Source organism: Staurois parvus, unplaced genomic scaffold, assembly GCF_062004578.1.
Source record: "Staurois parvus isolate SC_StPar_1 unplaced genomic scaffold, SC_StPar_1.0 ptg000207l, whole genome shotgun sequence".
NCBI classification, from domain to species: domain Eukaryota; kingdom Metazoa; phylum Chordata; class Amphibia; order Anura; family Ranidae; genus Staurois; species Staurois parvus.
In genome coordinates this window covers 7,867,720-7,882,118 of record NW_028318003.1, presented here as the reverse complement: position 1 = coordinate 7,882,118, position 14,399 = coordinate 7,867,720, and the positions used below count along the sequence as shown (strand labels likewise).

General features: G+C 42.4%; 1 protein-coding gene across 1 annotated transcript in view; it reads left to right on the top strand.

Moving 5' to 3' along the window:
* BACE1 (beta-secretase 1) overlaps window positions 1-14,399 on the top strand; it is an 87,563-nt gene that overhangs the window by 17,036 nt on the left and 56,128 nt on the right. The window contains exon 2 of the mRNA XM_089678612.1: window positions 13,581-13,669. Within this exon, the coding sequence (XP_089534738.1) occupies window positions 13,581-13,669 (89 nt within the window). The remainder of the gene's footprint in view (window positions 1-13,580; window positions 13,670-14,399) is intronic.

The following is a 14,399-nucleotide window of genomic DNA, read 5'->3' as shown; positions in this document are numbered from 1 at the left end:
GAAGGGAACACTTAAGGTGTCACCATACCAAGACATTTTGGACAATGTCATGCTCCTAACTTTGTGGGAACAGTTTGGGGATGGTCCCTTCCTGTTCCAACATGAATGCACACCAGTGCACAAAACAAGGGCCAAAAAGACTTGGATGAGTGAGTTTGGGGTGGAGGAACTTGACTGACCTGCAGAGTCCTGACTGCAACCTGATAGAACACCTTTGGGATGAATTAGAGCGGAGACTGCGAACCAGGCCTTCTCCTCCGACATCAGTGCCTGACCTTACAAATGCACTTCTGGAAGAATGGTCAAACATTCCCATAGACACACTCCTATACCTTGTGGACAGCCTTCCTAGAGGAGTTGAAGCTGTTATACAGTTGTGTTCAAAATAATAGCAGTCAGACATCACTAACCTGATCAATCACTGTTTTTGGTAGAAATTATATTTCTACATTGCAAATAACTTACTAGCAGGTGTAGTAGAGTAATAGAAATCCAACAGACCCAACAGTCATGACATGCATGCTGCTGATTCTGTGTAATTGAATCACTAATTGAAAGGGGCATGTTCAAAATAATATCAGTGTGGAGTTCTATTAGTGAGGTCATTCATTCTTTGAAAAACAGGTGGCAATTATTGCCCTTATTTAAGGAAGGAAGGCAGCAAATGTTGTACATGCTGGTTACAGTGCATTTCTCTCTGAAATTCTGAGGAAAATGGGTTGTTCCAGACATTGTTCAGAAGAACAGCGTACCTTGAATAAAAAGTTGATTGGAGAGGGGAAAACATATAAAGAAGTGCAGAAAATTATAGGTTGCTCAGCTAAAATGATCGCAAATGCTTTAAAATGGCAACCAAAACCTGAAAGACATGGAAGAAAGCGAAAAACTACCATTCGAATGGATAGAAGAATAGCCAAAATGGCAAGGACTCAGCCAACAATCAGCTCCAGGAAGATCAAAGAAGGTCTAAAGTTCCCTGTGAGGACTGTTACAATTAGAAGATGCCTATGTGAAGCCAAGCTATCTGCAAGAAGCCCCCGCAAAGTCCCACTGTTGAAAAAAAGACATGTGCTGAAGAGGTTACAATTTGCCAAAGAGTACATTGACTGGCCTAAAGAGAAATGGCGCAACATTTTGTGGACTGATGAAAGTAAGATTGTTCTTTTTGGGTCTAGTGGCCAGAGACAGTTTGTCAGACGATCCCCAAACACTGAATTCAAGCCACAGTACACTGTGAAGACAGTGAAGCATGGTGGCGCAAGCATCATGATATGGGGATGTTTCTCATACTACGGTGTTGGGCCTATTTATCGCATACCAGGGATCATGGATCAGTTTGAATACATCAGAATACTTGAAGAGGTCATGCTGCCTTATGCTGAAGAGGAAATGCCCTTGAAATGGGTGTTCCAACAAGACAACGACCCCAAACACACCAGTAAACGTGCAACATCTTGGTTCCAGACCAACAAGATTGACGTTATGGAGTGGCCAGCCCAATCCCCGGATCTTAATCCAATAGAAAACTTGTGGGGTGACATCAAAAATGCAGTTTCTGAGGCAAAACCAAGAAATAGAGAAGAACTGTGGAATGTAGTCCAATCATCCTGGGCTGGAATACCTGTTCACAGGTGCCAGAAGTTGGTTGACTCCATGCAACACAGATATACAGCAGTTCTCAGAAACAGTGCTTATACAACTAAATATTAGTTAAGTCAAACATTTTTTCAGTTTATATAGTGAATGTTTGAGTTTGTAAAGAAGAATACAAACACTGCTATTTTTTTGAACAGTCTAATATTTACGTTTCTTCAATTTTTTAGAGGAACAACACAAATATGATATATTTTTCTTCATGTTTTGATTTGGAATAGAATGTGTAGTGTTCCCAATGCATTTGTGTGTATGGAAATAAAAGCTATTAGAAGGATTTGAGCTTTATTCGCTTTTTTCAACACACTGATATTATTTTGAACACAACTGTAGCTGCAAAGGGTGGGCCAATTCAATATGGAATCCTACGGACTAAGACTGGGATGCCATTAAAGTTCATGTGCGTGTAAAGGCAGGCCGACCAATACTTACGGCAATATAGTGTGTATATATATGATATATATATACAGTATATATACAGTTGCAAGAAAAAGTATGTGAACCCCTTGTGATTACGTGGAGTAATGGGCATGAATTTGGCATAAAATGTGCTCTGAACGTCATCTAAGTCACAACAATAGAAGAACACAGTCTGCTGAACATAATACTACACAAACATTAGATGTTGCCATGGTTTAATTGCACATAACATGTAAACATTCACAGTGCAGGGAGGAAAAAGTATGGGAACCTTTGGACTTAATAACTGGTTGACCCTCCTTTGGCAGCAATAACCTCAACCAAACGTTTCCTGTAGTTGCAGATCAGACCTGCACAACGATCTGGAGTAATTTTGGACCACTCCTCTTCACAAAATTGTTTCAGTGTAGCAATAGTCTTGGGATGTCTGGTGTGAATCGCTCTCTTAAGGTCATGCCACAGCATTTCAATCGGGTTGAGGTCAGGACTCTGACTGGGCCACTCCAGAAGGCGTATTCTGTGCTGTTGCAGCCATTGTTTTGTTGAATTACTTGTATGCTTTGGGTCATTGTCCTGTTGCATCACCCATCCTCTGCGGAGCTTCAGTTGGTGGACAGATGGTCGTACGTTTTCCTGCAAAATGTCTTGATAAACTCTGGAATTCATTTTTCCATCAATGACAACAATCCGTCCAGGCCCTGAGGCAGCAAAGCAGCCCCAAACCATAATGCTCCCTCCGCCATGTTTTACAGTGGAGATGAGGTTTTAATGTTGGTGTGCTGTGCCTTTTTTTCTCCACACATAGTGTTGTGTGTTCTTCCCAAACAACTCAATCTTGGTTTCATCTGTCCACAGTATATTTTGCCAGTAGTGCTGTGGAACATCCAGGTGCTCTTTTGCAAACTTCAAACGTGCTGCAATATTCTTTTGGACAGCAATGGCTTCCTCCGTGGTGTCCTCCCATGTACTCCATTCTTGTTTAATGTTTTCCTTATTGTAGATGTGCCAACAAAAATGTTAGCATGTGCCAGAGATTTCTGTAGGTCTTTAGCTGACACTCTGGGATTCTTCTTTACCTCATGCAGCATTCTGTGCTGTGCTCTTGCAGTCATTTTTACAGGACGACCACACCTAGGGAGAGTAGCAACAGTGCTAAACTTTCTCCATTTGTAGACAGTCTGTCTTACCGTGGACACATGAACATCAAGGCTTTTGGAGATACTTTTGTAACCCTTTCCAGCTTCATGCAAGTCAACAATTCTTGATTGTAGGTCTTCTGAGAGCTCTTTTCTGCGAGGCATGGTTCACATCAGACAGTGCTTCTTGAAACCAGTAAACCCAAAACAGGTGTGTGTTTTTTAAGGGCAGGACAGCTGTCAGCAACACATCCAATATCATCACACTGATTGGAGTCAAGGTTGGCTCACTCATAGCTCCAATTAGCTCTCGGAGAAGTCATTAAGCTAGGGCCTCACATACTTTTTCCTCCCTGCACTGTGAATGTTTACATGTTATGTGCAATTAAACCATGGCAACATCTAATGTTTGTGTAGTACTATGTTCAGCAGACTGTGTTCTTCTATTGTTGTGACTTAGATGACGTTCAGAGCACATTTTATGCCCAATTCATGCAAAACTCCACGTAATCCCAAGGGGCTCACATACTTTTTCTTGCAACTGCATATTATATATATATATATATATATATATACACGTATATATATACAGTATATATATATGTATATATATCATATGCATACACGAGTGCTAAATTGCATTTGAACATGTATTCACAGAGTCTCTGATAAGAGGGTAAAGCCGGCCCTCCTTTATCAGGCACCATCAGTTCAACAAGGGGACTTGGGTGCCTGACAGAGCAGGAGGACCAGCTGTACGGCCTAATCACTGAAACCGATCCTCCTGTGGCCCCCCTGCAGTGCAGCTGGTGGAAGGGAGAGGGGAAGGTGGCTGCAGGTGGAGTTAAAGGAGGTTCCAGTACCTGCACCCTATATCCTGACCTTCTGATCACTCTGTTCCCCCTGTTGTCTGGGCCCCCTGTGCCCCCCCCATATCCCCCATAACACCATTGGCTTCTCCTCTGCCTCCAACCAACTACAGCTACTGCGGGGCACACAGGGGGATTGGATTGTTTCAGGATGACATATTTACTGACCTTCCTTTCCTGAATGAGCACAGTGAAGGATTGGTACCAATCACTCCTGTGTCATTCATAACTGAAGCACTGTGTTTACTATGCTTCAGTTAGTGAATGAAGAGGGAGAATCAGAGTACTTCCTATTTATTCCTCTCCAGTGCAGGTGAGGCTGCAGAGAAAGGGACCAGGGAATCTATGTCCTCAGTTTTTTTCTCTGTCTCAAAAGTGGAACATCACCAGAGACCCGCAAACAGGGCTTTTAAAAAAAAAATTAAACACTAATTTAAAAAAAAATTATTATTATTATTATACAGTATTTATAAAGTGCCAATAGTTCGCTCAGCGCTGTACATTACAAAGGGGGACACAAGATGTGACAGAACAATAACAATACAATGCAAAACATGAGGGGATCGAGGGCCCTGCTCTTTCGCGCTTACAATCTAGGAGGGAGGGGATGGTGGCACAGAAGGAGATAGCTGTGGGGGATGGAGTGGTAGGAAGGGTGGAGGAGGTCGGCAAGTTAGCAGGGGGTGGGGTAGGCTTCCCTGAAGAAATCTGTTTTCAGGGTGCTCCTAAAGGAGAGGAGAGTAGGTGATAATCTGATGGGTTGGGGCAGGGAGTTCCAGAGGATGGGTGACACCCTGGAGAAGTCCTGGAGGCGGGCATGGGAGGAGGAGACCAGGGAACTAGAGAGAAGGAGGTCTTGTGAGGAGCGGAGTGTGCGTGCTGGGCGGTACTTGGATATTAGGTCAGTGATGTAGTACGGGGCAGTGTGGTGGACGGCTTTGTACGTCAGTGTTAGGATTTTGAATTTGATCCGTTGCGCAATCGGAAGCCAGTGGAGGGATTGGCAGAGGGGGGTGGCGGAGATGAAGCGGTTGGAAAGGTGAATGAGTCTGGCAGCCGTATTCAGGATCGACTGAAGCGGGGATAGCCAGCGGCGAGGCAGGCCAGTGAGGAGGGAGTTGCAGTAATCGAGTCGTGATATGATGAGGGAGTGGATGAGCTGCTTAGTGTTTTCTGGGGTTAGGAACGTGCGGATTTTGGCGATGTTGCGGAGGTGGAGTCTGCACGAGTTTGTTAAAGATTGGACTTGGGGCTGGAATTATAGGTTGGAGTCCAGAATGACACCAAGTACTCTGGCCTGCAGGGCGGGTTTGATGGTAGCGTTGTTAGATGTGATGGAGAAGTAATTAAGGGCTCATTTACATGTGCTTTGCTCTCTGAAGAGCGTTTGGCGTTCATATTGCCTCCTCAACAACTGCTTTAACCGTGCACTAGCACACTGCAACCATGTGCATTGCACGCGGTTGTGGGGCATTTTCAGAGCAGCACCTTTCACTTGAATAGGTCACATGAGAGGGGGTATAATTCCACTGGCTGAAAAGCAAAGCTTCACGGCTAAAGATAAACGTACAAATGCGGCGCTCAATATTAGTTACAGTGTGCAGATAGTATCTCACAGTATTGGAACTTAATAACACATGCGGATCAATGTGACTGTTGTGACACAGTGAGCAATAATAAACTTTCGTGACCGTTGTGACTGTGGTTTTGAATAAATAGCAACAGAGCTTATTGGATATAGTTGATACGTTTATCTTTGGCATTATCTGGAGGATCTGAGGTTGTTTCCTCTCCCATGCTGGCTGCTCCCACCTGTATTTAGCTAGTTGTCACCCAGCGCTCATATACCTTTTACTATTTACAAAGCTTCACGGCTGTTGCATGTGCACGCTCCCAGCCACTGCCTCTGCAGCTAAAGGGAGTAGCATTGGGGGGCAGAAAAAACACAGTTCAACAGTAGGATTTTACTGCCCTCCAACCTCTCATGTGAATGGGCCATAAGGGCTCTGGCCATGTGAATGAGTAGATTGTTTATATGGATGAATCTGCTTGTTACTCCATGGGAATATGCTGGGTGTCAGTGCCCCGCTACTGCTTATCTACCCTCAATCTATCTATTATTATACATGTGTTTCTACTATGGAGGCTCTCAAAATTTATAGAATAAGGAACTGCAAATACTGGGGTGCAGCGAAGTGCAAACTAAAACCTTGTCTTTAAAGTGAACTGTTAGACAGGATAATTCGGTTGGTTGGTGGCTAAGTAAGCTGGGTATGAACACAGCCACAGGCCCTAATCTGATAGGTGTGGGGTGAGTGGCCCTGAATGCACACTGTCTATGTTCGGGGCTGTACATCTGCACCCGCACACCTGTCAAATTACAGCCTGTGGCTGTGTTCCTACATCTGCTGTGTCATCACAGGGTAACATAAGCTGCCTGCACACAGCTCCAGGAGGCTCCAGCCACATAAACAAACTGCTGATTTTACACTCTACAGGCCACAGCGCTCATGTGAATGAACCCCAAGACCTCATTCACACGCAGAGATTTATTCATTAATAGAGTTTTACCTTTTAGATTTATTAGTCATTTTGTTGTGTTTGTGCCCTCTAATAATTATTTTAGAGTATTTCTACCTAAAATATCAATGTGTCAGGTAGGCTGTATGAGGCCCTGTGATTTGTAACAGCAGCCCTGTGTATTCATATCAATCATTGACCTCCGGTGCTGATTTCTTAATTTAGATTTTATGAGTCTGAACACAGAGCAGTTTTTCTGATCTTTACAGCCCATGTTAATTGGCCCATAGAAAACCATAGACCTGCATTCAGATCCCTAAACCAAAAAGCTGTACTGCCAAAAACACAATTCTATTTACGGCTGTGAGCATGAGCTGTGACATTGAAAAGGGAACAAAATATGAAAAGCAGCTTCACAGATCATCAGCTAGCGCCAGCTACAGGGGAGAAGAGGCGAGAGCGCTCGACAAATGGTAATGGCAGCAAATGGTTGGGCGTGGTGACACCATCCATAGGCTCCATTAGCCCATCCATTGCAGGTGCTCCCTCCTCTCCCCTGCAGGCACCACTGGCTAACACGGGGGAGTTGGATCACGTGACTGGACTGGAGGGGGCTTAAAATAGGTAACTAGAGCTGTCTTACACAGGTCTGTCAGAAGAGGTGTTAGGAGGGGACATTTTTAATATCAGTTAGGTTTTTCATGGAATTTTACTATAAGCGTCAATTTTAGGGCGTAGGCTATGGTTAGAGGTCAAGGTATGTAGGGGAACACAATTTTTGTTTACTTTTTTTCAGCCCCAAAAGATTATGTACTGCACAATAAGGGTGTGGGGTCATAGTAAGTGGGCCTAGTTCTGGAATTCTCAACCGGGCCCCTATTTCTTGAATGGTTCCACTGACATACAGAACATTAGTACTTTCATGTGTTGTCTTGCACAATGAATAAATAATACTGAGGAATTTTATGCCAGACTTGTATTGATAGTATATTAAGTTTTTTAGTGTTGAAGTCTGGTGTTTACCTACAGTTAAGCCTCGAACAGCCGTATTTCAAACAAGTTTGACTGGTTCCATTTTCTCCAGTTATGTCCAGTGCCGGTCTAGTGGCTAGATGGCCTCATTATAACACTTTCTGTTTCAGAGGAGCAAACTGATCAGTCAAGTTGATTTTCAGATAACAGATATTCTAGAACAGGGGTAGGCAATCTTTCAGAGGTTGAGATCTACCTGGACAACATGGAGGAAATAAAATATTCCCGGGGGAGGGGTGTTCGCCTTTTAACCACTTCAATACCGAACACTTTTACCCTCTTCCTTCCACGGCCAATTTTCAGCTTTGAGCACTGTTGCACTTTGAATGACAATTGCTCGATCATGCAAGACTGTACCAAAACTAAATTTTTATCATTTTGTTCACAAAAAGAGAGCTTTCTTTTGGTGGTATTTGATCACCACTAGGCTTTTTATTTTTTGACAAAATAAAAGACTAAAACATTTTGAAAAGAAACGCGTTATTCTGTTTCTGTTATAACATTTTGCAAATAAATATTTGTTCGTCATAAATTTAGGCCAAAATGTATTCTGCTACATTTCTTTGGTGAAAATAACCCAAATCAGTATATATTATTAAGTCTGTAGGAAAGTTATTGAGTCCACAAATTTTTGTATGTATCTGAAAATCAATCAATCCTGCTGTACTGATGGTCCATCTCATTTCTTGATGCTCAAAAATGTCAGGATGGTACAGATATCCCCCAAATTACCCCTTTTTGGAAAGTAGACAGTCTGAAGTATTTACTAAGAGTTGCCATTTTTTGTCATAATTTTGTGAAAATGAAGAAATTAAATGAAAAAATTACTTTTTTTTTTTACATACTGTGACTATTGCAGTACAGCATCATCATAGGTATTAAATATTTTTTACATTTTTTAATACTTTTTTCTTTTTTTTAATTAATATTATTTTATAACACATTGTGACCAGAGTAATATAATGTTACCATAGTAACACATTATGATTGCTTATAGCAATGAATTTCATTGCTTCAAGCAAGCATTTTACTTACCGTATTTTTCGCTCCATAAGATGCACCTGACCATAAAACGCACTAGGTTTTAGAGGAGAAAAACAGGAAAAAAATATTCTTAACCAATGGACTGCAGACATAGTATAGGAGATGACCAGGGACTGCGGACATAGTACAGGAGATGACAAGAGACTGCGGACACAGTACAGGAGATGACCAGAGACTGCGTACACGGTACAGGAGATGACCAGAGACTGCGGACACAGTACAGGAGATGACCAGAGACTGCGGACCGTACAGGAGATGACCAGAGACTGCGGACACAGTACAGGGGATGCCCAGAGGCTGCGGACATAGTATAGGAGATGACCAGAGACTGTGAACAAAGTACAGGGGATGACCAGAGACTGCGGGCACAGTACAGGGGATAACCAGAGACTGCAGACACAGTACAGAGGATGACCAAAGACTGTGAACAAAAGTACAGGAGATGACCAGAGACTGCGAACACAGTACAGGAGATGACCAGAGACTGCGAACACAGTACAGGAGATGACAAGAGACTGCAGACACAGTACAGGAGATGACCAGAGACTGCGAACACAGTACAGGGGATGCCCAGAGGCTGCGGACATAGTACAGGAGATGACCAGAGACTGTGAACACAGTACAGGAGATGACCAGAGACTGCAAACACAGTACAGGAGATGACCAGAGACTGCGGACACAGTACAGGAGATGACCAGAGACTGCAGACATAGTACAGGAGATGACCAGAGACTGCGAACACAGTACAGGAGATGACCAGAGACTGCGGACATAGTACAGGAGATGACCAGAGACTGCAAACACAGTACAGGGGATGCACAGAGGCTGCGGACATAGTACAGGAGATGACCAGAGACTGTGAACACAGTACAGGAGATGACCAGAGACTGCGAACACAGTACAGGAGATGACCAGAGACTGCGGACACAGTACAGATGACCAGAGACTGCAGACACTACAGGGGATGACCAGAGACTGCGGACCTTTGGGGAGGGAGGGGACCGGGTACCTGAATTTGACAGGTACCCGCTCCCACTTCTGCGGAGTTGTTCTCCCTTTAGCTGTGCAGGGTGCCCACTACGCATGCGCGAGAAGCGCTGCGCTTTGTGAATGGCCCAGCGTCTTCTGGGACCTGTCATGTGTCCCAGAAGACGCCAGACCATTCACAAAGCGCAGCGCTTCTCGCACATGCGCAGTGGGCACCCGGCTGAGAGATGCCGGCGCGGGAAGACTGTACAGCGCTGGACCCGAGGAACAGGTGAGGTCCTCCTGAGGTCCTCCTGCAGAAAAGAGCTGAACGGCCTGCCCGGTATTCTGACAGTCTTATGGAGTGAAAAATACCATATATTTTTTCACTATTTTTTTCTACATGTTGTCACCGGTGCAGTACAGCATCGTCATAACTGGTGTGGTGGTGATCACAGACACTGACTGGTGACAGTACGAAAAAAAATTATAATTTTTTTCAATGTTTTTTTTTTTTTCTTTTTAATGATTTTTTTCTAACACACTGTGACCAGAGTAATATAATTTCGGTGGCCAAATTGTTTCAGCCGAAAACACCCCTTTCGGCCTTTGGCTGAAATGAAAAAAAGCACTGATACAGGTGCCAAAAAAACCCCGCCTGCCCGTCGCTGCCGCCGCTTGGTAGTTCTCAGCCTTGCCTGAGAAACCATCAATCCCAGTGGTGGGCACAGAGATGAGTGAAGGAAAGATGGCCGTCACTCATCTCTATGTCCTTGGAGGACTGGAGCGATGTCACTTCCCATTCCTGCCATTTTTTTTTTAAAGCACTAGATCAATGCTTTATTTTGATCCAATGCTTTACATTGTAGAGGAGAGATGTGGGGTCTTATTGACCTCTCCATAAAGAGGACCTGTCACTAATTATTTCTATCACAAGGGATGCATGCATTTCTTTTGATAAGAATAAAAGTGATTACATTTTTTTTAAAGGGACAGTGCAAAAAAACCAAGTAGTTTAAAGTGCCCCCGTCCCCCCATGCTCGCACGTAGTGGTGAATACATATGTAGGCCATGCCCACATATGTAAAACGGTGTTCAAATCACACACGTGAGGTATCGCCACGAACGTCAGAGCAAGAGCAATAATTCTAGCACTAGAGCTCCTCTTTAACTTTACACTGCTAACCTGTAGAAATTTTCAAAGCATCACCCATGGAGATTTTTAAGTATCGCAGTTTCACACCATTCCACGAGCGTGCGGAATTTTAAAGCATGACATGTTGGGTATCTTTTTACTCGCCGTAACATCCTCTTTCATATTTTACAAAAAAATTGGGGTATATATTGGATTTATTTTGTTTTTTTTAATCAGTGTATTTTTTTCCAAAAAAAAATATATTCATTTTTAAAAACTGTGCATTTTGGTTTTGGTTTTTGGCCAAGTGCATTTTGAATTTTCGTTTTCGGCACCAGAATTTTCATTTCAGTGCACCATTAGTTGTCATACAGCCTACACTTGCATGAAGCATGTCTGCCTTTGTACATCTCCATTAGGCCCCTTTCACATGGGCCAGATCTGTTTTTCTCAGCAGGGGATCTAACTGCTGATCACCTGGTGAGCAGAGTAGAGTGGATGAATGACAGGTAGGCTCACTTTAAGCAGAGTGGACATGGACAAAGCCCACTCTGCTCTATGAGCAGTCGGATGTAAACATACCAGCTGTCCATTTACACCCAACTTCCCTCTGATCCGGGCAGAAGGAGGGGAACAGATTTCTTTACATTTGTTTTTATGGGATTAGATTGGAGAATGGATGGTCAGATAAGGTCCACCTGAAAAATGATCAAGCGGACCCAACCAAACCGGTCATTGGAAAGGGGCCTTGCATGAATTTTTATGACGGGCACCATGAAAGTGTCCCAAGTTGTCTAGATGGGAAAGGTACCTCAAAGGCTCTAAAGATCATGCATGTTTGTCATAGATAAGGTCAACCATGACCTCATGCTCTATCAATGCCCTCACCATGAAATCGGCCTTTAAAACAGTGACAAGATGGTATCTTGTCCTATCCCACCAAGCTTTAATCCATTCATCAGCCCCCAACACCTGTTTTTGTGGCTGTAACACACCGGGCGATGTCCTACAAATCTGGTGGGCATGCTTTATGATCTCCCGATTTTGGTCAAAACTCATCAAATTACTTAAATCATTACTTACCTACTCCTTCCAGAGAGACCTGTGGTACACTATCTTAACCCTAAAACCTCTGGGTCTGTCTAAACACAAATTTCAACTAGCCACCCACATACTATTGGCGTCTAAACAAACCATAGCGAAAACCTGGAAGCAGCAATTTGTGTCCTTCACAGAAGTCCTTTGCCGCCTTGACTTCTTTCTAATAAATGAAAAACTGGCTAGTATACTGTCAGATACCCATAAGAGATTCCTTAAGATTTGGACTCCGTGGATTCAATATGCCCACCCGAAAATCTCAGCAAATAGCTTTATTTCACTATAACCCAATTATACCTCACTAACTGAACACAAGTGTTTCGAACGTCCATTCCTTACTCACCTTTCCTCTTCCCTTCCTCCCCTTTATTTTCATCTCTGTTTTTCGGCTCCTCCGCAGGGCTGCCTTCTGAACTATTTGATGTCATCATATCTCCTATTTTGCCAGCATTTTAGCATATCTTCATCTCTATAGTTCTTGTTAATTATGTTGGTTGTTGATCTACCACCGAACAACTTTTTTATGCACCAATTACCTATCCGACATGTAATGTTTGTTCTACCTCTGTTATAAGACATGTTTTCCTAATTGTTACCTACCCTAACCATATTTCATACATGTAAAACTGCTATTGGCTACTGTTTTTAGTCAAAACCTTGTTATGTCTTTGAAAGCGGTTTAATTTGTATCCTGTACTTGAAATATTTTTTAAAAAAGACAATAAAAACCTATTGAAAATAAAATGTCCCAAGTTGGCCAAACAGGACATACAGTATATTGCTGTCCACTAACACTCAGGCATACGTAATCATGATCTTGTATGCCTGAGTGCACATGGTACGCTGATTAACATATGTAGAGTATAATGTATGAAGTATGTGATTTAAGTCCAGTGAGATATTTAATTTGTTTCCCTATTAGCTGCATATGTTAAGATGGACAGGAATGAGATTTAGGCTAAGCTTGTTCAAAAGTAGAGGATTTTCAAGATTGCCTGATTAGCTGGTTATAGTTCTCCTTCAAAGACTGAGAAAGCAAACATTTTCATGGGAAGAGGATTGCCTAAAAGCTAAACTATATACATTTTGTCCAAAACCCATGTTTTTTTACACTCAGTGAGGCTGCTTGTGAGTTGATTGTTTGATTGTACCTGTGTATCTGCAGTCTTCTCTTCTCTACATCTATTCAAAAAGCAGAATTTATACAGCTTGTCTGAGCCATCAGAAAAAAAATTAGTGGAGAGCTGAAATTACACTCTATAGCGCTCAGTGAGGAGAGCTCTGAGGGCTGATTGGAGGAAAGAGACTCTCCCCTTCACACAGCTTATAGGAACAGAGCTGAGGCTGTCAATCTGCTGGAGGTCCCTACCCTGTCACCATTTTTCTCTTGGTGTCAGGAAAACTGGATTGAGACAAGTACACACTATACAGGGATATGCTTTTTTCATATTTCATGTCTAAGGTTTACAACCACTTTAAGTGCCATTTAAAATAATTAAATCTGGAAAATCTTAACCACATTGTGTACGTGAAAATGTTGTTACATATATAAAAAAAATAGAAGTAATTTAGTAATATTATTATACAATCATTTTTGTACATTTATATACTTTGCTGCCTACTGCCACCTTGCAGATTTATATAGATCATTGAGTATTTCCTCAAACTAGAAGGTTGTTTTTATTTGCTTTTTTTTCTCCCTTTTAGCTTAATATTCTAGTTGACACTGGAAGCAGTAATTTTGCTGTGGGCGCAGCTCCTCATCCCTTCTTGAAAAGATACTACCATCGTCATAGGTGAGTTATATTATCTCATAACACAAATATACTGTACATACTTCCTTCCAGTCTATCCACAGTTCAGTATGTTTTACCCATACAATAATTCCAATGTTTGCTAAGTGGCCCCAAGCATCTGAGTTTCTCAATGGAACCTCCAAAAGTGTTTATTGCAAGTGCCCGCTTATGTTTTTATTTTTTCGTTATGTTCTATTCTGAGTTTTTTGCAGTAGGCTGAAGTGTCCGTTTAACAGAGTATACCTACAGCATGCTTTACAACATTTGAATTTGAGAAAGATGGACACTCTGGGAAGGGGGAGGCCTAACATGCTGCCACTGCAACAATTAGGTGTGGCTAAATTAAGCAAACAATTGAGCATTGCTTTAAAAGACATGGTTGAATAGAATGTGAGCCTTATCACAGTATACAGTGCACACATTTGCTACAGTTTTTACATGCACATAATATTCCATAATTACTGTGTTATGAGTAAGCATGTCACAGATGCACATAAACCTAATGGACCATTAAAAAAAAATAAAACAAAATATAGACAGACAGCCAACATTTTTCTGAGCCTACCAGATGGAAGCTACATAACAAGCAACAACCATTGACACAGTAAGCACAATGGTCAGATGTATGGTTAGCACTCTGTAAAGGGCTATGTAACACAATCTATATACAATTATGGCCAGAAATATTGGCACCCTTGCATTTCTGTCAGATAATGCACCACTTCACCCA